At 46.7% G+C, this 25,036-nt stretch overlaps 1 protein-coding gene across 1 annotated transcript in view; it reads right to left on the minus strand.

Moving 5' to 3' along the window:
• The window catches only part of COL22A1 (collagen type XXII alpha 1 chain), a 276,007-nt gene that overhangs the window by 182,544 nt on the left and 68,427 nt on the right, over positions 1–25,036 (minus strand). Inside the window, exons 4-7 of the mRNA XM_083144895.1 lie at positions 14,645–14,719; positions 9,835–9,946; positions 2,364–2,487; positions 1,927–2,202 (exon numbers count right to left, since the gene is read on the minus strand). Of these exons, the coding sequence (XP_083001021.1) occupies positions 1,927–2,202; positions 2,364–2,487; positions 9,835–9,946; positions 14,645–14,719 (587 nt within the window). The remainder of the gene's footprint in view (positions 1–1,926; positions 2,203–2,363; positions 2,488–9,834; positions 9,947–14,644; positions 14,720–25,036) is intronic.

Raw genomic sequence — 25,036 nt, forward strand, 5'->3', positions numbered from 1 at the left:
AGGAGTGTTTATACAATGAAATATCGGAAAATAGGATGGCATGTCACCAAATGCGATGCGATGCGATAATTCATTGTATAAGCACCCATGCCATATAATGTGCTGGGTGCTTACAATGCCAGTGTGTCACCCCCAGTATCCACGCCACCCTGAAGCGTGGCGGGCGCAGCGGAACGTGTCTTCTGACCTTTTCATACCCCCACCGAGCCCGAAGCGTGGCGAGCGGACGCAGAATACATGTAAAGTAATGCGCGTCCCCTCGCGGAGCTCGCTGCGCTCATCACGCTTCGGGCTCGGTGGCTCGCTGCGCTCATCACGCTTCGGGCTCGGTGGCTCGCTGCGCTCATCACGCTTCGGGCTCGGTGGCTCGCTGCGCTCATCACGCTTCGGGCTCGGTGGCTCGCTGCGCTCATCACGCTTCGGGCTCGGTAGCACGCTGCGCTCATCACGCTTCGGGCTCGCTGCGCTCATCACGCTTCGGGCTCGGTGGCTCGCTGCGCTCATCACGCTTCGGGCTCGCTGCGCTCATCACGCTTCGGGCTCGGTAGCACGCTGCGCTCATCACGCTTCGGGCTCGCTGCGCTCATCACGCTTCGGGCTCGGTAGCACGCTGCGCTCATCACGCTTCGGGCTCGCTGCGCTCATCACGCTTCGGGCTCGGTGGCTCGCTGCGCTCATCACGCTTCGGGCTCGGTAGCACGCTGCGCTCATCACGCTTCGGGCTCGCTGCGCTCATCACGCTTCGGGCTCGGTGGCTCGCTGCGCTCATCACGCTTCGGGCTCGGTGGCTTGCTGCGCTCGTCACACTATATAAAATCAACTCCACGCCGACCTGCATAGTGGGGGCATGAAAAGGTCGGAGGACGCCTACTGCCACCCCTCGCGGGGCTGGCTGCGCTCGCCACGCTTCGGGGTGGCGTGGATAGTGGGGGTGTTTTAGGAACACATTCACACCAACCATATCATACATGTGAAAATATTGAAAATCGCATCGCATGTCATGCAAAAAGCGAATGCGATGCGATTTCACTACGTTAGCGTACGTAGAAAATCTGGGCGCCGTGCTAGGAAACAAGTACCGAATGGATCATTGGATAGACAACAACTATGTCGACAAGCATTAGGTCAACACCATTAGGTTGACATGCATGAAGGTCGACATGGCTGAATGTCAACATAAGTTAGGTCGACAGGGTCATTAGGTCGACACAAGCATTAGGTTGACGTGGGGAAGGTGGACCATCAAAAGGTTGACATGGTGGTTTTCATGTTTGTTCCTCTGCCTGACCGCCACCCAACTGCAATCAGCTATCTGCGCTGATTCAGCCCTGCCTTCCTTTTCTGTCCTGCCCCCCTAATGTCTGAAGGTAGCCCTGGTAGCCGGCAAATTACATACCAGCCACCTTCTACCCACATTTACCAACATGCCTTTATCAATTCTTAAGCCCCATACATACTACAGGATTTGGGGAAAGATATTGTTCACTATATCGCACACTCAATATCGTTAACGATGTGCGCTCTTGCCCGTCGTTAATGATGATTGATGTCTATTGAACATGCAGGTCACTTTGGCTATATACTGCAGCTAAACGATGTGGCCCCGGTGATGTCCCTGAACAATATTGGCAGCTTAAACCGTTCAGTGCGTCTGCGCGATATTGGCCATCCACAGCCGCGGCCGATATGATTACCTATATTGGCTGCCGCCAGGTCGGCGGTGATTCCGCTTGTGTGTATGGGGCTTAACACTGATTATATGACAATAGCCTAACAATTACCGGTCATGCCAGAAATTCAGGATAGCGTCTTGTCACTATTGGGATGCAGAAAAGGGCACCTTCAAATGGACATCAAGTTCCATCATTCACGATTAAGGATATAAGTCTACCAATGTTTGTTTTCTGACGACACACTCTGACTTACGTCAACGGGAACGCTGTCATACAGACGCTTGCCAATCACGGTTTTCCCCTGGATGTCAATATTCTCTCGATCCTCAATGGGCAAGGTCATGACCAGTTTGCAGTCAATGTACAGGGTCACCGTCTTCGCCTGCACGCTGAGGGCAATCTTGTGCCAGTTCCGATCGAACAGCTCACTGACTTGCGCACTGCGGAAACTTGCTTTGACGGCATCCTGGATAACTCCCACCGAGCTGTACTCCAGAGCCTTGTTCTCGCCGTCCAACCTCAGCGACACCTAGTGCACCAACAATGTCCATTAATGTGGAGTAACGTAATTATGACAACTCAAACTTCATAGATAATGTTGACTCTTACAACACAATGCAGACTGACAGACCCATAACATCGCTCAGATCTAGGTCAATAAGAAATGTCCAGCACTATAGAAAATGTTACCTGCGGGATTCCATACTTGTCGATGATCTGCCAGATATACCAATCCTCCCTCCTGGAAGCTTTCCTGAATCGGAACGTAGTTACGAAGGCGTATTCATCTGGCAATCCCTGTAGGAAGATGTCCCTGCAAAACAAAGGGAGAGAATGGATCTCGTGTCTCTTCTTCCAACCAATGTCTCATATTTATTATTATGTAACGTGTCATCGTTGTCAGCATATTGGTGTTACGGTATTTATTACACTGACAGTGATTCCTGAATCCTTTACTTACAGATAATTATTATACGCAATGGCCAAAGGACAATGATTTAATTGTGAACAATTATTACAGGGTCTGTATATACTGTACGTGACCTCGCAAAGTGAGACAACTGTTATTCCACCACCTTATGTACAGATGGAGCATGGACTGGCGGAAGACTCGCCAGCCCCTGGAAGCCGCCGGGAGGGGACGCATGCACACATCCCCTTACTACAGAGCTCCCCACCGGTCCCCGCCGCTGGTCCCCGCCGCTGGTTCCCACCTCCCCGCTCCCTCCCTTAGCCCTGCCCGGCTCCCTGAAGCGCCGCCAGGAAACCGGGACACGTGTGCATGTGGGATGATCGCACATCCCAGTCAAATGGAGCGCTGGCTCGCCAGCGGGGGCATTCTGGCGAGCCCCAGCACTGGCTGAGAGGCGCTCCATCTGTTCCCCATATGTATTAGATTGTAAGCCCAGATGATCAGGACCATCTTACCCTTCTGCTATGTATCATTGGTCATCATTTCTTTGTACCATGATCCCCTTAATGTACAGTGCTGTGTAATATGTTGGTACATTATAAATGGAAGATAATAATAATAAAAATAAGAAGAAGATGATGAAGAAGAAGAAGTAGAGGAAGAAAGGTCCAACTGTGCCTAAATTTCTAAATGATTGGAATATTTTTTTTTCTTTAATCTTTATTTTTTATACCGCCCAAGTATAAAACAGTAGAAAACTTTAACTCCAATCTTCTGTTTTCCATAGTTCACCTGCATAATACATCATTTTTATTTCTTACCCCTGAAGAAGTCCTTCAAAGAAAGAAGAGAAAGTGAAGAAGTCCATCTATGGATGAAACGCGTAGGGTTTCTGGTGCCATTTCCATACATGGCACCAGGAGGATCCTGCCAATCGAGCTCACTCCCGTAAGGGTGGCAGCAGGAATATACTGATTAGGCGCTAAGGGCAATATTTTTACTATATCACTCTGGTGCGCTGCAATGCAGAGGGGTATTTAGGAAAGGTAGTTTAGGGGTGCACTAGGGTTTCAGAAGCACAATCATAACCCAATGTGACGCGGTGGTCGGCCTATATTAAACATGTCCGATTTCCAGACCATTGTGCTGTAGGTTATTGCAGTCAGGCAATGAGTGCCAATCAGAGGCAGAACTCTGGGAGGCAATGGAGTCATCTGCGGCTGGGCTCCTGCTCCCAAGGGGGGCACCTCTCTTCCTCTGCGAGTTTGAATCAATTAATTGAAAGCCGTTGATATCACTTCTGTGCCTGACTCCCCCTCCTAACATCATTTTTGCAAGTGTCACACCCTGTATTAGAACCCATGACCTATCCCACTAGAAGCAGACACCTTATTGAATGAAATATTTGCTCCTGCGTATAGCTTCTGGCTATATGAAGTTACTACACTGCATAGCTCTGCCTAATTGTAATGGTTTCAACTAACAATTATACTCTGCAGAATTTGCATATTTACTGTGCAGGAGAAAATAGCTTTACCAGTAAGGTGTGTGCCTTCAGTGAGACAGGTTACAGGTTCTAATCCTGTGTGTGTGTGTGGTGGGGGGTGGCACCAAAAATTATCTTGCCTCGGGGGAGCAACTGGAATGAACTTAAGCCACTGGCGCCAAGAGATGCGTTAAGCAAACTGTGCAGTGCTCACTCTTCACGGGACCTTCTGTGGGTACTGTTCCAGGGAAGCCCTGCCCTTTTATTGGTAGCGGACAGTTTGAGTACCACTAAGTCCACCTTGTAACAGGGGTGTAAGTTCATCCCGTGTGTCTGGAGGCAAGCTGAAATTGGTGCCCCCACCTAACTTTATAAATAGCGCTCTTATGCAGTCTACAGGGATCGGCGGCAGCACTGACTTGGCAAGGTTCCAACTATACTGTGAGTTAGGGTTATCCTTAAAAGATTCAGTCGTCTGCAATATGCAGAAACATCGGTGAGTCCCATCTCATGGTCCATCAGAGATTGGTGCACCACCCCTTGCTGGCTCGGTGGTACCAGGTGGGAAGTGTCCTGTCACCTATTGCAGGGTATCTACGATAGAGGCGATTAACTCTGCAGCAGGTCAACCACACAGGTTCTGCTGTCAATGCAAGTTCCCCCTTCATGGCTTGGAGCCCAGAGATTGGAGCCTCCATTGCCTCTGGGAATTATTCTATCTACGCCCCTTTCAGGGTATGTAAATTTGAGCAGCTGGGGGTATATACGTGTGGAACAACAACACATTTCAACACCAGGGTGTTCCAGATGCGGGCCAGGTTTACAGAAAATGGTATTAATATGATACATTATAGCGGGTTTCACTGTTCTTTGCAAAAAACATTAAATAACACAATTTTATCATATTCAGAAGGAATAAACTGGTGCACATTAAAATGAATATATCACTAAGGTGACTCAGAGGGACAATAAAACACATTCTCTTAGCTCAGTTGCGTGTCTTCCCGTCCGTGAATATATTACCCACTGACGTTATGACATTGTGTTTCTTCTGCACACACAATAAATAGAGCATCATCGGTATTTCCCAAAGAGGAATTAGGTGGGTGTAATGGAATCTCACGCTGGCTGCTCCGATGCTGATGAATCACCGGCAGTTGTCATGTACAAGGCAGAGCGTAGAGACCCTGCTCCGTAACTCTCATGGGAAGACGTAATCATGTATCATTTTATTATATAAAGTAATCTCCGTTGAGGCTCAGAAATGTCTTGTATGGACGGTGACCATGTAACCATTCCAACCAAAATCAAAAACCACACGTTCTGTGATGTACATCTTTGTTTTTCAGTAATTCTTGACCAAGAGCTCGGGAACATTATTGTATTGGCAGAAAACAAATAGTTCCCGTAACATAGAGGGTTATTCACAGGGCTATTTTTCAGCAGGCTCCAGCAGGAACTGAGGCCCTTATTCTAGTTCACTCTTTCTGACAAAATAATTCTTAGATGGACAAAACCATGTGCACTGCAGGTGAGGCAGGTGTTACTTGTGCAGAGATAATTAGATTTAAGTGGGGTTTTACACCTGCCTCACCTGCAGTGCACATGGTTTTGTCCATCTAAGAAATATTTTGTCAAAAAGAGTGAACTAGAATAAGGGCCACAAAATAGCCCTGGTTATTCAGACCTGGTCATGTGGCTGCAAATTCGCAGGCCAGGCGATTCTCAGTAGACTATGCATGTGTACAGATCATCTAACGCGCCTGCGCAAGGCCGTCCCGCGATAAAATCCTGCGCAAGGCCGTCCCGTGATAAAATCCTGCTACTTTTTTTATCGCTGGTTGTGTGCATCTTGATTGACAGGAAGCCAGCGTTTGAGGGTGGTAATTGGCATTTTAGGAGTGTTCGGAGAAGGTGTTTTTAGGGGAAGTCATGTGATGTCAGCTCCGGCCACGATCAGCTGATCACAGGGCTCTAAATTTAGCAGAGCAGCAGTCAGATCTGAATAACCCTCATAGCTCATAGCTCAAAACATTAAGAAGACCAAAGTTCTCCTCAAACCTCGCCCAGAACTGCCCCAAACCACAGACCATTCACACACAGCCGCACATTCCGGGAAAAACTCCACTCCATTTATGGCAAGGACAAAAAGTATCCTACACTGGGGTACGGTGATATAACGTTAGCTGGGGTCACTGTGAGGTCAATAGGTCAACAGTGTCTAGGTCAACAGTCGATATGGGCAAGATCGACATAGACAAAAGTTGGCACAAGCAAAAATGTAGACATGGTAACGTTCGACATATGAAAAGGTCAATACGAGACTTTTTTTTAATTCTTAAAAAAAAAATATTTTTCATCCTTGACCTTCCACTTGGACTCCAATAGAGAACAGTAAAGTGTTTCCCAAGCATAGCGGTAGCAAAGCGAGGCACCTTGTCTGAAGCATTGCAGGCGATACTAATTTGAGGCGATACTGGATACTAATTTGAGGCTTATGTGGTGCGATCTACACATTTACACCCAAAGGCACTGTGGCATAATGTTGAATGGGGGCATTGTAGCATGATGTGGATCGGGGGCACTGTAGTAAGATGTGGACTGGGGCACTACAGTATTTTGTGTTGAGCATTTAGACATTGTACATTTTAATAACACTGTCAGTATATTCTGACTACTTTATTGGTAGCTCCCCCTCCACCAATTGAGTTGCCCTGTGGCCCCCACAAGCCTTAACATATATACACATTTACACACACAAAAAAAACTCATGGCGACCTTTTCATGTGTCAACCATTGCCATGTGGACCTTTTGTCTTTGCCAAACTTTTCCATGTTGACCATTTGGTGTCGATCTATTAACAGTCTCCTTAGACACCGTCCACTTTATACCACAACCATATGAACTAGCGTCACTGTTTTGCATAATGTGAACTGAAGGCACTGGGGAATAACAGTAGCCAGGGCCGGCGCCACCACTAGGCAAACCTAGGCATTTGCCTAGGGCGCCGGCCACTGGAGGGCGGAAAATGCCGCCCGGGTACCTGTCCTACCGGCGCTGTCTATTTCAATCTGGCGGCGGAGGCAGCGGGGGTCCCTGCAGTCTATTAAAAATCACGAGCGCTATCCGCCGGGCTATGCGGAAGCGCTTCTAGTGTAAAAACTCTGGCAGCACGGTGCACGCTGATCTCAGCCAATCAGCGTGCTGCCAGAGTTTTCACACTAGAAGCGCTTCCGCATAGCCCGGCGGATAGCGCTCGTGATTTTTAATAGACTGCAGGGACCCCCGCTGCCTCCGCCGCCAGATTGAAATAGACAGCGCCGGTAGGACAGGTACCACCCCACACCGGGGCGCCCCCAGCCCGACTCGCCTGGGGCGCTCCGGTGCCTTGCACCGGCCCTGACAGTAGCGCACACAGGGGGGTTTCTGTGTACCCAGAAACCCACCAGGAGTCTAAGCTGAGGGTCCCCTCTTTCCATGCGTACAAGAATTTTTAAAATCGGCCCTTGGGAACCGGAGATATCTGACTTCAAAGCAGTGGTCCCCATCCAAGCCTGTTAATTGCAATTCCCAGTCAGATATTTCAGGTTCTGTCTGACTTAGAGTGTGTACACACGGTTCGATGTTCTGTGCGATCCGATGTACGATTCGATGTTTTGTCCGATTTTTACTTTTCCCCCTTTTTTTTTTTTTTCTCTACTCCTTAAGATATGCCTTAAGATATGCTTAAGATTTTGACTTTTTACCATACAATTTGCTATGCGATTTCCTATTTGATTTACTATGCGATTTCCTATGTGCCTTAAGATTTGCTTAAGATTTTGACTAAGCGATTTTGACTTAACAACAGGATGACAGACAGGGCCCTGGAAATCGTATAGCACATCGCATCTTAAGCATATCGCAAGGCACATACGATGCATGCGATATGCTTGCGATTTGTGCTAGATAGAGTGTGCTGCCCACTCTATCTCCCCTCCGATCTCTCCTTAAACGGGAGCGCGCATCGGGCTAGGAAGCCCTTACAATGCATACAATCAGTATGCGATATGTATACGATATGGCTTCCGATGTTGACGATATCGTCAACATCGGAAGCCATATCGAACCATGTGTACACACTATTAGAGTTTTTCTGAGCATATATTCCAAAATCTGTGACTCTCCCCCTTTGATGGACACTAGTAGCTTGTCACTACTTTGCCAACGAGTATATAAAACCACATACCAGGTGTGTGGAGCTGGAGCAGTAACCATCTGCTGGAAGGCTGATATCTTTGGTTCTGGGCAGATTGCTCTGCCTCCTGAACTCTGATCCCCTAGTCCCCAGTACCATTTGGTAGGTGGGATTCTCTAGTTTTTAATTCCATTAAAATCTTAGAAATCGATTTCTGAGAACTGGAGATATGTGCAGTCAAGCAAGCTGTCCTCCCACAAGAAAATTATGAATAATAAGCCCACTCCACTATACACCCCTCCTCTGCATATTAAACATCCTCTACCACCCTGGAAGTTATGTATCAGGGCCCCTTCATTCAGCTCAATGCCCCCTTCTCCCACCCCATCTCCCACCATCTGTGCAGTAAAGGGGTAATTGCAGGCCCTACATGCTGAGCGGTTGATATAATACCCCCTACCACCCGGGGGACATCAAAGCTTCCCCCACCCCTACCGCTGGAGGATCGGTAGGTGCCCCAATACATTGCTATGCCCAGGGGTCTACTCTGCTGTTGACACCCCTGTATGTATGTATGTATGTATGTATGTATATATATATATATATATATATATATATATATTATTATTATTATTATTTATATACATTTGGTCTATCTATAATACTTTAACTGACCCGGCATATACTGGGTCACCTAAGTGTCCATCTCCGTGCTTTGCTCCGCCGCTCTGGAAACCCCCTTCTGAAAATCCTGCGTTTGCCACTAAATAATGTGAACTAGAGGCACTGTGGCATAATGTGCACTAGAGGCACTGTGGCATAATGTGAACTAGAGGCACTGTGGCATAATGTGCACTAGAGGCACTGTGGCATAATGTGCACTAGAGGCACTGTGGCATAATGTGAACTAGAGGCACTGTGGCATAATGTGAACTAGAGGCACTGTGGCATAATGTGAACTAGAGGCACTGTGGCATAACGTGAACTAGAGGCACTGTGGCATAACTTGAACTAGAGGCACTGTGGCATAATGTGAACTAGAGGCACTGTGACATAATGTGAATTAGAGGCACTGTGGCATAATGTGAACTAGAGGCACTAGGGCATAATGTGAACTAGAGGTAATGTGGCATAATGTGAAGTAGAGGCACTGTGCATAATGCAGACTGGAGGCACTGTGACATTATGCGGACTGGAGGCACTGTGACATTATGTGGACTGGAGACATTGTGGTGTAATGTGAACTAGAGGCACTGTGGCATAACGTTAACTGGGGGCATTGTGGCATAATGTTGACTGGGAGCACTGTGGTATAATGTGGACTTGGAGCACTGTGGTATAATGTGGACTGGGGGCACTACAGTATTTTGTTCTGAGCCTTTACACATTGTATATTTTAATAACATTGCCAGTATATACAACAACTTTATTGGTAGTTGGCCCCCACCCCCCCAATTGAGTTGCCCTGTGGCCCCCACAAGCCTTAATCCACCCCTGTTGTTGTGATGCGTTTTGAAATTTCAATTTGCATGATTAGTTATGTCCTCAGCTGTTTCGTGCATTAAGCAAACAGGTTGCACTCACTCAGTTCTCTGGACGATGGGGAATGTTCCAAGACGCACATAGGAACTCTGCGCGCCGCTCTCTTTCGTGCCGATGATATCTTGTATGTTGAATAACTCCATGAGATCGAAACCTGTCAGAAGATGACGCATAACAGCAGTAACAAGAGATTAGAGGACCACGAGGAACATAGATTGGATCCAGATTCAGTAAAGCAAAAAAGCAAGTCACTTTGGGGGAAATTTACTGTTGCTATGGTCAACCAATCAGAATCTACTTCTTATTTATACAGCACATGATCTGATTGGTTGCCCATAGCAATATCACATGGGAAGTATAATTCCCATCTTAGTAAATTTCCACCTTTGTGTCTGGAACAAACATAAATGTATATTGTTTCTCTGCAGGGTAAATACTGGCGGCATTAGCATTTAGCCCGCAGATGCGAGACAACTTATTATTGCAATTTAGCTTTTTAGTTTGAACACCTCCCGTCCAAATCTAACTCTCTGTACATGTTACATCTGCCCCACCTGCAGTGCAGCATGGTTTTGCCCTTTTGTGTGAATTTTTGCATTACTAAAAAGGTTAATCGGGCCCATAAGATGGAAACAATCTTTGTTCTGTTTCCTTATAACACCATGTTACGGTTTTGGAAAAAGTTATTTACAACTCATTGAAGAAGGGTCCAGAGGATAATAATAGTCTTTCTAGAGCAGCATAATGCTGATGCGCTTATAACTAACAAGGGTATTTACTAGGAAGTCACATGATGCCACTAACTGTAACTGTTCATTTGACAAGTATAATTGGAACAACAAAGCCATTGGTACTGCAGCAGGGACAGCATAATTCCACATGAAGTGAATGTGGAATATCTAGTCCAGGGTTTAGAGCAGAAGAAGCAGCAGCAGATGACTGATTGGATCCAGTCCGGGTTTTCCTGCTGTTGTGAATCAATGTTTGCTAATTAACAGCACCTGTGTTTTCCTGTTGAATGTTTGTTCAGAGCAGAGGACCAGGGTTCCCAATGCCTTTTAGTGGCTAGGCAATAGGCTGGGGGAATGTAGGAATTACGCTAGGGAATGTACCCATATTGTGAAACCTATGAACTTTATTTTAACCAGTGTATGTGATTCCTTGTCATATCTTTATATTTTGCTAAAGACAATTGAAATGATTCACTAACAGTGTTATCATTCCAGACCATATAATGCTAAAATATTATTATTATTATTATTATTATTATTATTATTATTATTATTATTATTATTAATTTTTCTTTTTTTAACATTCTAAATGTATGTCTGGTAAATATTTATTTTCTTGAATATTGTTTTTTGCAGAAATCTCAATAATAAATTGCAGTAATAAACCAAAAAAATCAAACCGTATTCATATCTACTGTAATATGCATTGAGCAATGTTTGTAATCGGACAATTATTTGTTACCGCGATGTATGGTGGCCCCAGGGCAATCGCGTCCCTGGGAAATGAATCAGGGACCGCGACCTCTGCACTCGTATAAAGGTCACGATGCAGAATGAATATGGTGCATTACTCATTCCCCCAAAGTTATGTACCATTAGCGGAAGCCTTGCGCAAGCAAAGGGTTCGACCATTCATCACTGAAATATTAGTCTATGGCTCTGGGAACAAAGATCTTATTTAAAAAAAAGACTATTAAAATAGTGGTTGGTGCCCAGCGGAACGAATGTGAATGTAATCACATTGTTTAATGTTATTAATATGTTTGGCTTTGCATAGAGCCCAGATAATGGAAAGGGACTGTAATGAGATGCTGTACGTAGGCGTATGACTGGAATAATCTATATCTCTTAGATAATGCCAAGAAAGACATAGGGGAAACTCTCTGACGGGCTTATTTAATAGCAGTGCAAACGTCAATCACGGCATCCAATCAGATGCTAACTTTTAGCAGTCTAGTATAGTTAGAAGGTTTATATTTTATTGGTGGCTGTGGAATACGATGTGTGTGAGTGTGTGTGTGTGTATATATATATTGTGACAGATCACATACACTGGATACAAGAAGTCTGTTTATTTATTGGTAGCAGGCAGACAGCACACAGGGTTGACAGCTTGGCAATGGGTGTGGGCTATAGGCAGGGCCGGCGCCACCACTAGGCAGCCTTAGGCATTAGCCTAGGTCTGCGGCCACTGAAGGGCGGCAGTTTGTAGCTGGTCCCCCCTGCGCCGCATCACCCAGCAAGCCGCCCTGGGGAGCGTCGCGTCACGGTGACCTGCATCACCCGCCAAGCTCCCCCCCTGGAACGTCACGGTGCTGGACACCCCCCCCCCCCCTCCCTGGGGAGAGTTGCGGCGGCCATCGCCACATCGCACGGCAAAGCCCCCCACCCCCCCCCCCGGAACCTCACGGCGCTGGATACCCCCTCCCCTCCCTGGGGAGAATCGCGGCAGCAAGCACCCCCTCCCCCAAACATCATGGCGCCGTAAGTGAGGGCAAGTGGTTGAGCGCCGGGCCCCCCCCCCTCCGGTGCCTAGCGCCGGCCCTGGCTATAGGGTCGACATGAGCAAGGTTGACCACTGAAGGTCGACGTGCATCAAGGTCGACATGAGGTTAGGTCAACAATGTCATTTGGTCAACACAAGAATTGGGTCAACATGCAGTCAAAAGGTCGACATGGTGTTTTTCACTTTTTTTGTGCCGACGCAGTCGATATGGACAAGCCGCGTCCCCTCGCATGGCTCGCTGCACTCGGCACACTATTTTATTCTCCCACCACGCCCTAGTGGATGGTAGGGCATGAAATACCACCTGTCGGCACATGTCGGCTCAAAAAAGTGAAAAACTCCATATCGACCTTTTCACTGTCGACCTTGGGCATGTCAACCTAATGACCCTGTTGACCTAACCCCATATCGACCTTCAGTCGTGTCAACCCTCATGCATGTCGACCTTCAGTGGTTGACCTAATGACTGTCGACCTAGTGACCATATACCCGTGGCATTATACAGGCTTCACAGCATGGGTACAACACTCCAGAGGTCCTAGCGTAGTTCCCACACCCCAAGCCTATTGCCCAGCTGCTCTGAGCAGACATTGAACAGGAAACCACAAGTTCTGTTAATTAGCCAAACCATGATTCACATCAGATTAGGAAAACCTGGACTGGATCTAATCAGTCCTGCTGCTGCTCTAAACCCGGATCCTGATGTTGCATATTCACTTCATGTAGAATTATGTTGTCATGTGTGTCCTTCCTCCCCCCACCTCGGCAAGGCTTGAAAGTCGCCAAGTTGGACAGGGGTGAATAGGGCCGAAAAGAGGAGAGAAAGGGGGAGAAGGGTGTCAATAGGTGCAAGACCAAAAGACAGCTGAGGGCGTGAAGAAAGAGAAGGAATACGAGGGGGAGAGAGAGGCAAAGAAAAAGAGGAGGAGGCGCTAAAAGAAAACTCAATTTTTTAATTGTATTAATTAGAGTAGTAAAATTGAATCTTTGCTATGTTTATGATTTAAAAGTGCAACTTTTCTGTATTTGTAATTGCTAATGTTTGTATTTAGGTAATTTGTGTACAATAAAGATATTTTTAAAAACATTTGATACATTGTTTTATATTTCCTTCTTATCTCTGTATGGTTTTAGCACTTTAATTTCCAGTGAACGATCGTGGCAAACTATAAACTATATTTTCATGGTACAAATAGTGTAAAAAATGGTGATTTAGAACCATCCCGCCGGATTTTGTCGGTAATTTATATTCCCAGATTCGGTAACATGTTGTCCTGTTTTTTTGTTTTTTTTCCCTCGTTCAATGATTCTAGAAATAACCCAGAGCCATATATTTAATGTGAGAGCTTCTGCCGCTGAGAGGAACTTAATTGAATTTGTGAGAAGTCACGATTAGGGCCCCAGAGTCCCATTACATTATTTGCTTTGTGATATTGACCATAATGAAACCGTCAGATGTCTCAGTGACTCACTAGGCCTCGTGTATCCTCAGATAGATTACATGTGTCTTTGGGGATGAGGGACCGGGATAACGTTTGGTCAGTTATCTGCTTCCTTTTATATATTTAGTGGCTAAAAAAAAATAGTGAGACGTCACTGAGGATTATTTTTAGAGAGTTATCCTGTGACGTGGATACATTTAGTGATAACATTGTACTAATATGTTACAGTATCAAAGGGAGTAATCTTCCAAGGAATCCATTAATCGGTGTGGGTGGGGGGGACAGATGCATACTTACAGTACCTACACTCCCTGAATGGCCGGGAGGGTCCCGAAAATCATGTCCGTGTCCCCCCCCCCCCCCCCCCCCAATAGATGGGTTCCTATGTAATCCCTCAGTGAGACCCAAGTTAGCTCACGGTGCAAAGATTAAACATGAAACATCTTTTTTTCCACTTGAGGCTGGAGAAGGTTTATCGCCCCAGTTTTAATATATATGAAGTGTCCATACCAGAGGTTTTTCTCTAAAAAAAACCTAATTGCAGCAGAAAAAAAACCCTGTGCATTTCTAGCCCCCGTAACTGTTTTAAAGCCACATAAAAAAAAAACAGGTCACCCTAAATATATTACAATAAGCATGGACAAGTATAAACGTACAGAATCATTTTCTGATTTACTATTTTTTTGTGCTATTTACCTCTTAAAGCCCTAAATTAAAATGAAGCAATTATTTATCTTGGTCATGTAACAGTTTTCAGCAACGCAGCCTCGAGATTTCATACAGAATTTTAAAATGAAAAAAAAAAAAATCTCACCGGTTTCAGACAGGGCCACTGTCATATAACCAGGCCATTGCAAGTGTCTGAACAAGTGGTCATCAAAGGGTTAACATACCTGGGATTTCATCTCTTTCCCCATTCCTGTGTTTAAAGCGGTCACCCTCAACTCGGACATTGGGGCAAAGAACATCTGAAAGAGAGCAGAAAAGATGTAGAATTTATAAGTACTGTTATATCACTCTAACATCTCTTATATATTTAGCCAGATCTTATATATTTAGCCCTCATCCCGTGAGTCAAGGCACAACCCCCCCTGTTGTGATTCGCAGACCCACTTGTATGCCCCGCCCCTCTCAGCGCTGTATTGTATAATACTGTACGGCCGCTTGTATGCCCCGCCCCTCTCAGCGCTGTATTGTATAATACTGTATGGCTGCTTGTATGCCCCGCCCCTCTTAGCGCTGTATTGTATAATACTGTATGGCTGCTTGTATGCCCCGCCCCTCTTAGCGCTGTATTGTATAATACTGTACGGCCGCTTGTATGCCTGCCCCTCTCAGCGCTGTATTTTATAATACTGTACGGCCACTTATATGCCCCACCCCTCTCAGCGCTGAATTGTATAATACTGTACGGCCGCCTGTATGCCCCGCCCCTCTCAGCGCTGTATTGTATAATACTGTATGGGCGCTTGTATGCCCCGCCCCTCTCAGCGCTGTATTGTACAATACTGTACGGCCGCTTGTATGCCCCGCCCCTCTCAGCGCTGTATTGTATGATACTGTACGGACGCTTGTATGCCCCGCCCCTCTCAGTGCTGTATTGTATGATACTGTATGGCCGCTTGTATGCGCCGCCCCTCTCAGCGCTGTATTGTATGATACTGTACAGCCGCTTGTATGCCCCACCCCTCTCAGCACTGTATTGTACAATACTGTATGGCCGCTTGTATTCCCCGCCTCTCTCAGCGCTGTATTGTATAATACTGTACGGCCGCTTGTATGCCTCGCCCCTCTCAGCGCTGTATTGTATGATACTGTACGGCCGCTTGTATGCCCCGCCCCTCTCAGCGCTGTATTGTATGATACTGTACGGCCGCTTGTATGCCCCGCCCCTCTCAGCGCTGAATTGTATTATACTGTACGGCCGCCTGTATGCCCCACCCCTCTCAGCGCTGTATTGTATAATACTGTACGGCCGCCTATATGCCCCACCCCTCTCAGCCCTGTATTGTATAATACTGTACAGCCGCTTGTATGCCCCGCCCCTCTCAGCGCTGTATTGTACAATACTGTACGGCCGCTTGTATGCCCCGCCCCTCTCAGCGCTGTATTGTACAATACTGTACGGCCGCTTGTATGCCCCGCCCCTCTCAGCACTGTATTGTATATTAAAGTACGGCCGCTTGTATACCCCGCCCCTCTCAGCGCTGTATTGTATAATACTGTACAGCCGCTCTTATGCCCCGCCCCTCTCAGCGCTGTATTGTATAATACTGTACAGCCGCTTGTATGCCCCGCCCCTCTCAGCGCTGTATTGTATAATACTGTACAGCCGCTTGTATGCCCCGCCCCTCTCAGCGCTGTATTGTATAATACTGTACGGCCGCTTGTATGCCCCGCCCCTCTCAGCGCTGTATTGTATAATACTGTACGGCCGCTTGTATGCCCCGCCCCTCTCAGCTCTGTATTGTATAATAGTGTACGGCTGCTTGTATGCCCCGCCCCTCTCAGCAATGTCAATGTATTGTATAATACTGCACGGCTGCTTGTATGCCCCGCCCCTCTCAGCTCTGTATTGTATAATACTGTACGGCCGCTTGTATGCCCCGCCCCTCTCAGCTCTGTATTGTATAATACTGTACGGACGCTTGTATGCCCCGCCCCTCTCAGCGCTGTATTGTACAATACTGTACGGCCACTTGTATGCCCTGCCCCTCTCAGCACTGTATTGTATAATAAAGTACGGCCGCTTGTATGCCCCGCCCCTCTCAGCGCTGTATTGTATAATACTGTACGGCCGCTTGTATGCCCCGCCGCTCTCAGCGCTGTATTGTACAGTAAGGGAATGGAGTGGAGCATAGTACAGTAAGGGAATGGAGTGGAGCATAGTACAGTAAGGGAACGGGGCGGAGCATAGTACAGTAAGGGAATGGAGTGGAGCATAGTGCAGTAAGGGAATGGAGTGGAGCATAGTACAGAAAGGGAACGGTGCAGAGCATAGTACAGTAAGGGAACAGTGCAGAGCATAGTACAGTAAGGGAATGGAGTGGAGCATAGTACAGTAAGGGAATGGAGCGGAGCATAGTACAGTAAGGGAATAGAGTGGAGCATAGTACAGTAAGGGAATGGAGCGGAGCATAGTACAGTAAGGGAATAGAGTGGAGCATAGTACAGTAAGGGAATGGAGCGGAGCATAGTACAGTAAGGGAATGGAGTGGAGCATAGTACATTAAGGGAATGGAGCGGAGCATAGTACAGTAAGGGAATGGTGTGAGGCATAGTACAGTAAGGGAATGGAGCATATTACAGTAAGGGATTGGTGTGAGGCATTGTACAGTAAGGGAATGGAGCGGAGCATAGTACAGTAAGGGAATGGAGCGGAGCATAGTGAAGTAAGGGAATGGAGCGGAGCATAGTACAGTAAGGGAATGGAGTGAGGAATAGTATAGTAAGGCAATGGAGTGAGGCATAGTACAGTAAGGCAATGGAGTGGAGCATAGTACAGTAAGGGAATGGAGTGGAGCATAGTACAGAAAGGGAACGGTGCAGAGCATAGTACAGTAAGGGAACAGTGCAGAGCATAGTACAGTAAGGGAATGGAGTGGAGCATAGTACAGTAAGGGAATGGAGCGGAGCATAGTACAGTAAGGGAATAGAGTGGAGCATAGTACAGTAAGGGAATGGAGCGGAGCATAGTACAGTAAGGGAACAGTGTAGAGCATAGTACAGTAAGGGAATGGAGCGGAGCATAGTACAGTAAGGGATTGGTGTGAGGCATTGTACAGTAAGGGAATGGAGCGGAGCATAGTACAGTAAGGGAATGGAGCGGAGCATAGTGAAGTAAGGGAATGGAGCGGAGCATAGTACAGTAAGGGAATGGAGTGAGGAATAGTATAGTAAGGCAATGGAGTGAGGCATAGTACAGTAAGGCAATGGAGTGGAGCATAGTACAGTAAGGGAACGGTGCAGAGCATAGTACAGTAAGGGAACGGTGCAGAGCATAGTACAGTAAGGGAATGGAGTGGAGCATAGTACAGTAAGGGAATGGAGTGGAGCATAGTACAGTAAGGGAATGGAGTGGAGCATAGTACAGTAAGGGAACGGTGCAGAGCATAGTACAGTAAGGGAATGGAGTGGAGCATAGTACAGTAAGGGATTGGAGTGGAGCATAGTACAGTAAGGGAACGGTGCAGAGCATAGTACAGTAAGGGAATGGAGAGGAGCATAGTACAGTAAGGGAATGGAGCAGAGCATAGTACGGTAAGGGAATGGAGCAGAGCATAGTATGGTAAGGGAATGGAGTGGGGATTAGTACAGTAAGGGAATGGAGTGGGGCATAGTACAGTAAGGGAATGGAGTGGAGCATAGTACAGTAAGGGAACGGTGCAGAGCATAGTACAGTAAGGGAATGGAATGGTTTGAATACATGTGACACCATTCTCCCACTTGCATGCATTAGGAAGTGTTACCCTGTGACTCACTCTGTGTTATTTGCATATAATTAACCCTTGGCATAAATCCTACATCATTAAGCAGTTGTAACAGTCAATTACTGTAGGAAATCCTGGTTCCCACACTCTCAGCCAATCAGCACTGTCCCCTTTCCTTCTAATGCCGGTGACCGGAAATGACCTCATGTATCGCAAGTAGCGTACAGAATGTTACAGCATTGTTGCGCTGCCCGGGTCGTATTGGATATTGCATTGTTTATATTTTCGAAGACTTTTAGACGACTACATGGAACAAAGAGGCCTTTATCTATGGATGGTGAATAGGATTGTAGTTACAGTATATACTGTATTAATACACAGTCTATGTGCAAATGCTGACTTTTTTTGCATTTTTTTTACAGGCGGACTACAGGTGTCAGCAGACCCATAGGGTGAGATTTAATAGGATGAGAGATTCAGAAAGTGAGAGATTTGGTAAGAAATCTCCCGTTTTTTTAAAGCGGCAATCATTTACACTGCAAAATCAAACTGGTTTTGCTGTGTAAATGACTGCAGCCAGGGGCGTAACTATAGCACCGCAACATTAGCCCACTCTCACCTGCCCGCCCATCTGCCGCCCGCCGCCCGCAGCCTTACCTGTCTTCAGTGGTGGTCATTCTTCTGCTAGTGAGACGGACCACAATAAAATGTCCGCCCCATATAGCAGACAGTTCTTTGAAACTGTCTGCTGTATGGGGGCGGACATTTTGTGTTGGTCCGTCTCCATAGCAGAAGAATGAAGCCAGCAAGGGAGCCGGGACGGGACCAGCAAGACAGGTAAGGCTGCGGACGGGGGAGGGGGGTGCGGGCGGGGGAGGGGGCGCCCTCCCAATAACGGTGGGGGGGACGCCCAATTCATAGCTACGCCAGTGATTGCAGCTTTAAGAAAACTGGAGATTTCTTACCAAATCTCTCACCTTCTGAATCTCTCATCCTATTAAATTTCATCCATTGGGGGATATTTACTAAAGGAAATTTGTAAAAAAATAGGTGTATTTGTATCCAGAAATACACATTTTTTACATTTACTATCCCGAAAATACGGCAATTCGTATTCGTATTGATGTGCTATCAATACAAATGCGAAATGCTTCTCCTTGGCCCCCCCAAGCCCCCGGCCCCCATAGCAGCTGCACACCACTGAGTACAGATAGAAGCGAAGCGCTCATGTGTGACGTCATCCTGCAATAGAATCCAGACTCTTTTTTTTCACTGCCTTAAGCAAGTTGATGGACAGGAAACCGGACTTTGGGGGATGTAACTGAACGTTATCTGGGAGTGTCAGGGTAAAAGCAGGTGTGTCCAGGTGTTGGAGGGGACGTCTTCCCGCAGCGCTGTGTGAGGGATCAGTCACGGATCCCTCCCAGCATGCCCCGCGGCCGGTGTCGCAAAGGACACCTGTTATCGAAAGACCGGTCCTATGCGTTAATAATCGCATATGTTAGAGCGTACGCGATTATTAAGAATGCGGTACCCGGCCGTGCGGGGTGAAAACAGGCAGCGGATGGTAGAACATTCCGCCATCTGTCCTTTGTCAACTACCTACATAGATCACATACCTACATGGTGCAAAACCAGGAGAATGGTTGTGATGTACCAAGCACTGGCGGTACATCGCCGCGACGCTCCTCCCATATGTACTGACTTACAGTATGCTTTGCGCTACTTGTCCTCAGTTAATATCGATGACAAGAATAAATATGTCACCGCTTGATACCACTGTTACCACCCGTTACTCAGGATGTCCAATAAAACCAGGTGCAGTCACTGGGTCAAGGTCGACAGGTCATTAGGTCGACACAAGCATTAGGTCGACATGGGCAAGGTCTACAGTCAAAAGGTCGACATGGAGTTTTTTGAGTCGGCATGTGGCGACAGGAGGTATTTCATGTCCTACCATCCACTAGGGCATGGTGGGAGAAGCATGGCGAGCGCAGAGCGCGATGCGAGGGGATGTGGTGCACTTTAAAATGTGTCCATGTCGACAGTGTCGACATTCAGGTAAAAAAACAGTGGAAAACACCGTGTCGACCTTTTGACTGTCAACCTAATGCTTGTGTCGACCTAATGACCCTGTCGACCTAGCCCATGTCGACCTAGACCCATGTCGACCTTGTCCCATGTCAACCTAGACCCATGTCGACCTTGATATATGTCGACCTAGTGGTGTCAACCTAATGCTTGCCGACCTAGTTGCTGTAGACAATATGATCCGCACCCATCCAATTAGCTGCATTCACACCATCAGCGATGACCTGCAATGTGATAAAGTGTAAAGCGCAGATAAAAATTGGGAGATCCGCCTGTACCAAAGTATCATAGGAAAACAGTATAGAAGTATATTACAGGGCATAATAAAAAGATTTGGGGTAATTCAATTGTGTTAAATGGCTGCAAAATGCACTGAAAATAAAACATTAAAAAAAAGTTTTTTGTGTAAAATAAATTTGGGGTACATGAAAATGGGTATAAGTATATACTTGGGTCTATTAAGGGCATTGTCAAAAAACATGCAAAAAACAACTGATTACTCCTATCTGAAAGCCTAAAAAACACTCAACCCACTCATAAAGCACCCCAATATACCTGTCTCATACCTTGTACCCCCATATCCATCACTTTGCACTTTTTTCACCCCAAAACTGACAGCTCATTAATGGCTAATTAAAAATAACTAAAAATTTCAAAGTGTCTAATTAGTCATTAAGGAGGGGGAGGGGGGGGGTAGCCAAGGGGTTCTAAACAGTCCTGACATTTTTACCCAAAACAGGGATTGTTCGGAGTAGGTAAGGGGAATTTGCCGATAAACCCTATATAGAATTACCACACACAAGCAATTGGATGACTTCAGCCTAATTCAGACCTGTTCATATATATTCGCTGCTTAGCAAACAGGTAAACACCGTCCCAGCGAATGTGTCGTCCCCCCTCCCCCAATTAAGTCTTACACATCCTCTAGCATGCGACCGCACAAAGGAAAAACCATTTGATAGTTGCTGACCATCGAAAGATTTTTCCTCCGTTCGTGATGAAAAGTCATCCTGGACTGACGTTTCAATTCAACTCTGTCCTCCAAATTTGGGACGGGCGCTGAAGTAATGTGATGTCAGTTGTCCACCCCAGCAGGCATCAAACGCCTGAATTCACTGGGCATTCCCCTGCTTCCGCCACCTGCTTCCGCCCCCTTCCCTCCCCTCACTGAATGAAAGCATCAGCAAGTGTTAAACTCGCTGCAGGCGTACGCACAGGTGGATTACACATGCGCCTATTCACGCATGCTCAGACCCCCAACAGCGGATGAATTCGGCCCGCTACGAGTCGGTCTTATCCAACCTCTTTGTTTTCTTAAAAATGGGTTAACGCAGCTAATTGGATTCCCCCCTGAGAGTAAAACGCACTGAGCTACGAGGATCACTGATTCCGGCTTTTTGTGCTTATGATAAAGTGTAACATTTCTCAGCAAATAGATGTCATTTGTATTTTGTAGCTGGGGTGTGTACTGTGCCTCGTGTGTAACATTGTACAGGCAGCTGCGGGATTCAGACTGAGTTGTGTACACAGGGACAGACACAGATGCTGGACAGTAGGGTCAGGTCCAGTGAGAGCTGGTGACCAGCTGTATGTGATCAGCAGGTGTCACTTCTACCACGTGCCATGTATCACAGCTCTGTACAATGCACCCGCCCCAACCAGCTGCTGGACAGTAGGGTCACAGTCACAGCTCTGTACTTTGCACCCGCCCCAACCAGCTGCTGGACAGTAGGGTCACAGTCACAGCTCTGTACTATGCACCAGCCCCAACCAGTGCTGGACAGTAGGGTCACAGTCACAGCTCTGTACTATGCACCCGCCCCAACCAGTGCTGGACAGTAGGGTCAGGTCCAGTGAGAGCTGGTGACCAGCTGTATGTGATCAGCAGGTGTCACTGCTACCACGTGCCATGTCTCTGTGTATCACAGCTCTGTACAATGCCGGACCAGACAGGTTCCATTTACCAATATCTGTCATTCTGGAGCTTGCAGTGTTCGGTTTGGGGGTTGCATTGCCGGGGGGTTGGCCTGTCCGGTGGGGCTTCTGTGACACCTGTCCGGTTCCGGTTTTCACTTAGCCCCCCCATTACTATCCTATACTGTGCCGACATATTAGAGTTCAGGGTTTTGCTATTTTAAAACAGGGGTCATGTTGATCAGTTATACTATTATTACTGATACACACACTTTCAGTTCACGGACCCCGCACAGTACTGTGTACATGTGCGGTCTGCTTACTGAGGGGCCCTTTTAGAACTGTTCACATTTGCAATGCGGTCTGGGCATGTTATTAGATCACATTGTGGAAAGCGGTCACGTCAGAACCATGTAATAATTTCCACGTGGCTTCCCATTACTGATATTGGTAAATATGGCGGGTTCAGTATGATCTTCCGATATTCAAAATACAGACGACAGACAGTCAAAATACCGGCATGATCAAAATGCCAACATTCAATATTCCAACATGGTCAAAAATGCTGACATTTAAACAATCAACATGCGAAAAGTCAACATTTTTTTAAAGTATTTATCACCTAACTCTGTGCCCACTTGGATCCTGAAGTAAGAACAAGTCGGTTTAAAAAAAATATGACAAACGCATGTCGACTTTTTGACATGTCAACATTTTAACCCGTGTCAGCATTATGACCATGTTGACCATTTTACTGTCTGCCACTGGTCGTCTGAATTTTGCCTGTCGGTATTTTGACTGTAGGTAAATTGACTGCACCCCCTTTCGGCCAGCATCGCACCCCAAAAAAAACCTATTTTCAGTTGCCCGATTGTCCGCTCTCTCTTCTCCATGTGATCAGATAAGGCTGTCTGTTTATGAAGACATGCAATTGGTCGACATTGACAAAGAGTCGACAAAAGCAGAAGGTTGACATGCCAATTGTCGACGCATGAAAATGTAGTACTTAGTTTTTCAAGATTTTTTACATTTGGGGTGGTTTTTCATACTATATCATCAACAGAAACTCTGATTGGGAACGGTAAAGACACCTGGGCCGATTACGGCGACCGACGTGAGCCATGTGAGGGTACGCGCCACGCTAATTGGGGGTCCATGTTGATCGGGGTCGATATTAACATACAAACACGTGAAAAACTCATATTGACCATTACATGTGTTGACCTTCGCCATGAGGACAGTTTGCTTGGGTCGACCTTTTCGGCAGCGAATGGCTTTGGCGAGTTACACACTCGCTGGCCATTAGCTGATGAGAGGGGGGGGGGAGGGGGTATGCAGGGGGTGGTAACAGGTGGTCACATGACATCAGCGCCGCCCACTCTTCAGCAGACTCCGACGGAAATAAAATTCCGTTTAGACTGACTTTTATTTCCGAGGGGGAGAGAAATCACCGGATTGTTGGCGACATCCTCCCATTGATTTCTCAGGGGGAATCCTCATGCGCGGACAAGCGGGGGTTAATAAAAACTAAACCACAATAAAGTTATGTCTTCCGCGGGATGCTGCCCCCGAGGCGGCGGTCGCTACAAGGGAATAAAACCCGGCCTTTCTCTTCTGCCGTACATGCATGAGACATCTTCTGAGAGAATTCTGTCTGAGAACCGGAGGACGTCCCTTGTGCGCTGGGAAGGAGGCGGATTGTACCTTTGGGGTCTCTCGTTGGATATTCAGCTTCCCTAATCCATCTATTAAATGTGAACTAACAACTGAATCCTTCTGATCAAAACAAAGACCAGGCACAAAGGAATATTTGGCTCAGCCTCCCCCCTTTGTGCCCCGTTCTCATCCCAAATAGTTTTCTTTGTGCGGGGAGCGGGGGGACGAGATGTCCGATGGATATTCGGCTTTCTAGGAAGGAGTCTCGTCAAGCCTTAATCTCTTGTATTGTCACAGATATGTCACATTGCGTTACATAATGACAGGCTGGGAGGAAGGAGAACATTCCTCTGCCAGGGAGGCTGAAAAACATATACGTACATGTAATAGAGGGTAATGCTGAGATATAATGTATAGTCCGCCATGACAACCATGACAACGCTTCCACACTACCAATAGAGGTTTCATATGTTATTCATATACGTAAATGTGATGGAAATGTTAAGGGCGAGAGTTGCCATTTTTGGGCATTTTCCCAAATCGCACTTTATCCCATTTTTTCATATCGCTTTTTTTTAACCTGAATTCCACTATTTAATGAGATGCGAATTTGCAGCAAAAAAATTTGATATGGTGCAATTTTTTGTCATGAATAAGTGCAATTTTTAGTCATGAATATGTGCGATGTTGCGGGCATGTGCAATTTGGGAGACATCAAGGGCATAACTACCATAGGTGCAGGGGGTGCAGCTGCTATGGGGCCCAGAGCTGAGAGGGGCCACCTTCCCTGTCACAGTTACATGTGTTATATACAGGGGTGTACTACCATAGGTGCAGGGGGTGCAGCTGCTATGGGGCCAGAGCTGAGAGGGGCCACCTTCCTTGTCACAGTTATATGTGTTATATACAGGGGTGTAACTACCATAGGTGCAGGGGGTGCAGCTGCTATGGGGCCCAGAGCTGAGAGGGGCCACTTTGCCTGTCAAAGTATCATGTGCTGCATACATTTTTCAGCATTAGGTGATAAATAGGGGCCCTTACAAACTTTTGCTATGGGGCCCACATGTATCTAGTTACGCCACTGGGAGACATGGTAAGGTGCGTACTTGTTTTGTTCAAAATTTATAAAAAAACGGCTTGGGGTCCCCCCTCCTGAGCATAATCAGCACCGGGCTCAAAGAGCCGGTCCCGATT

This window comes from Crinia signifera, chromosome 5 (assembly GCF_055691185.1).
Source record: "Crinia signifera chromosome 5, ASM5569118v1, whole genome shotgun sequence".
Lineage (NCBI taxonomy): Eukaryota > Metazoa > Chordata > Amphibia > Anura > Myobatrachidae > Crinia > Crinia signifera.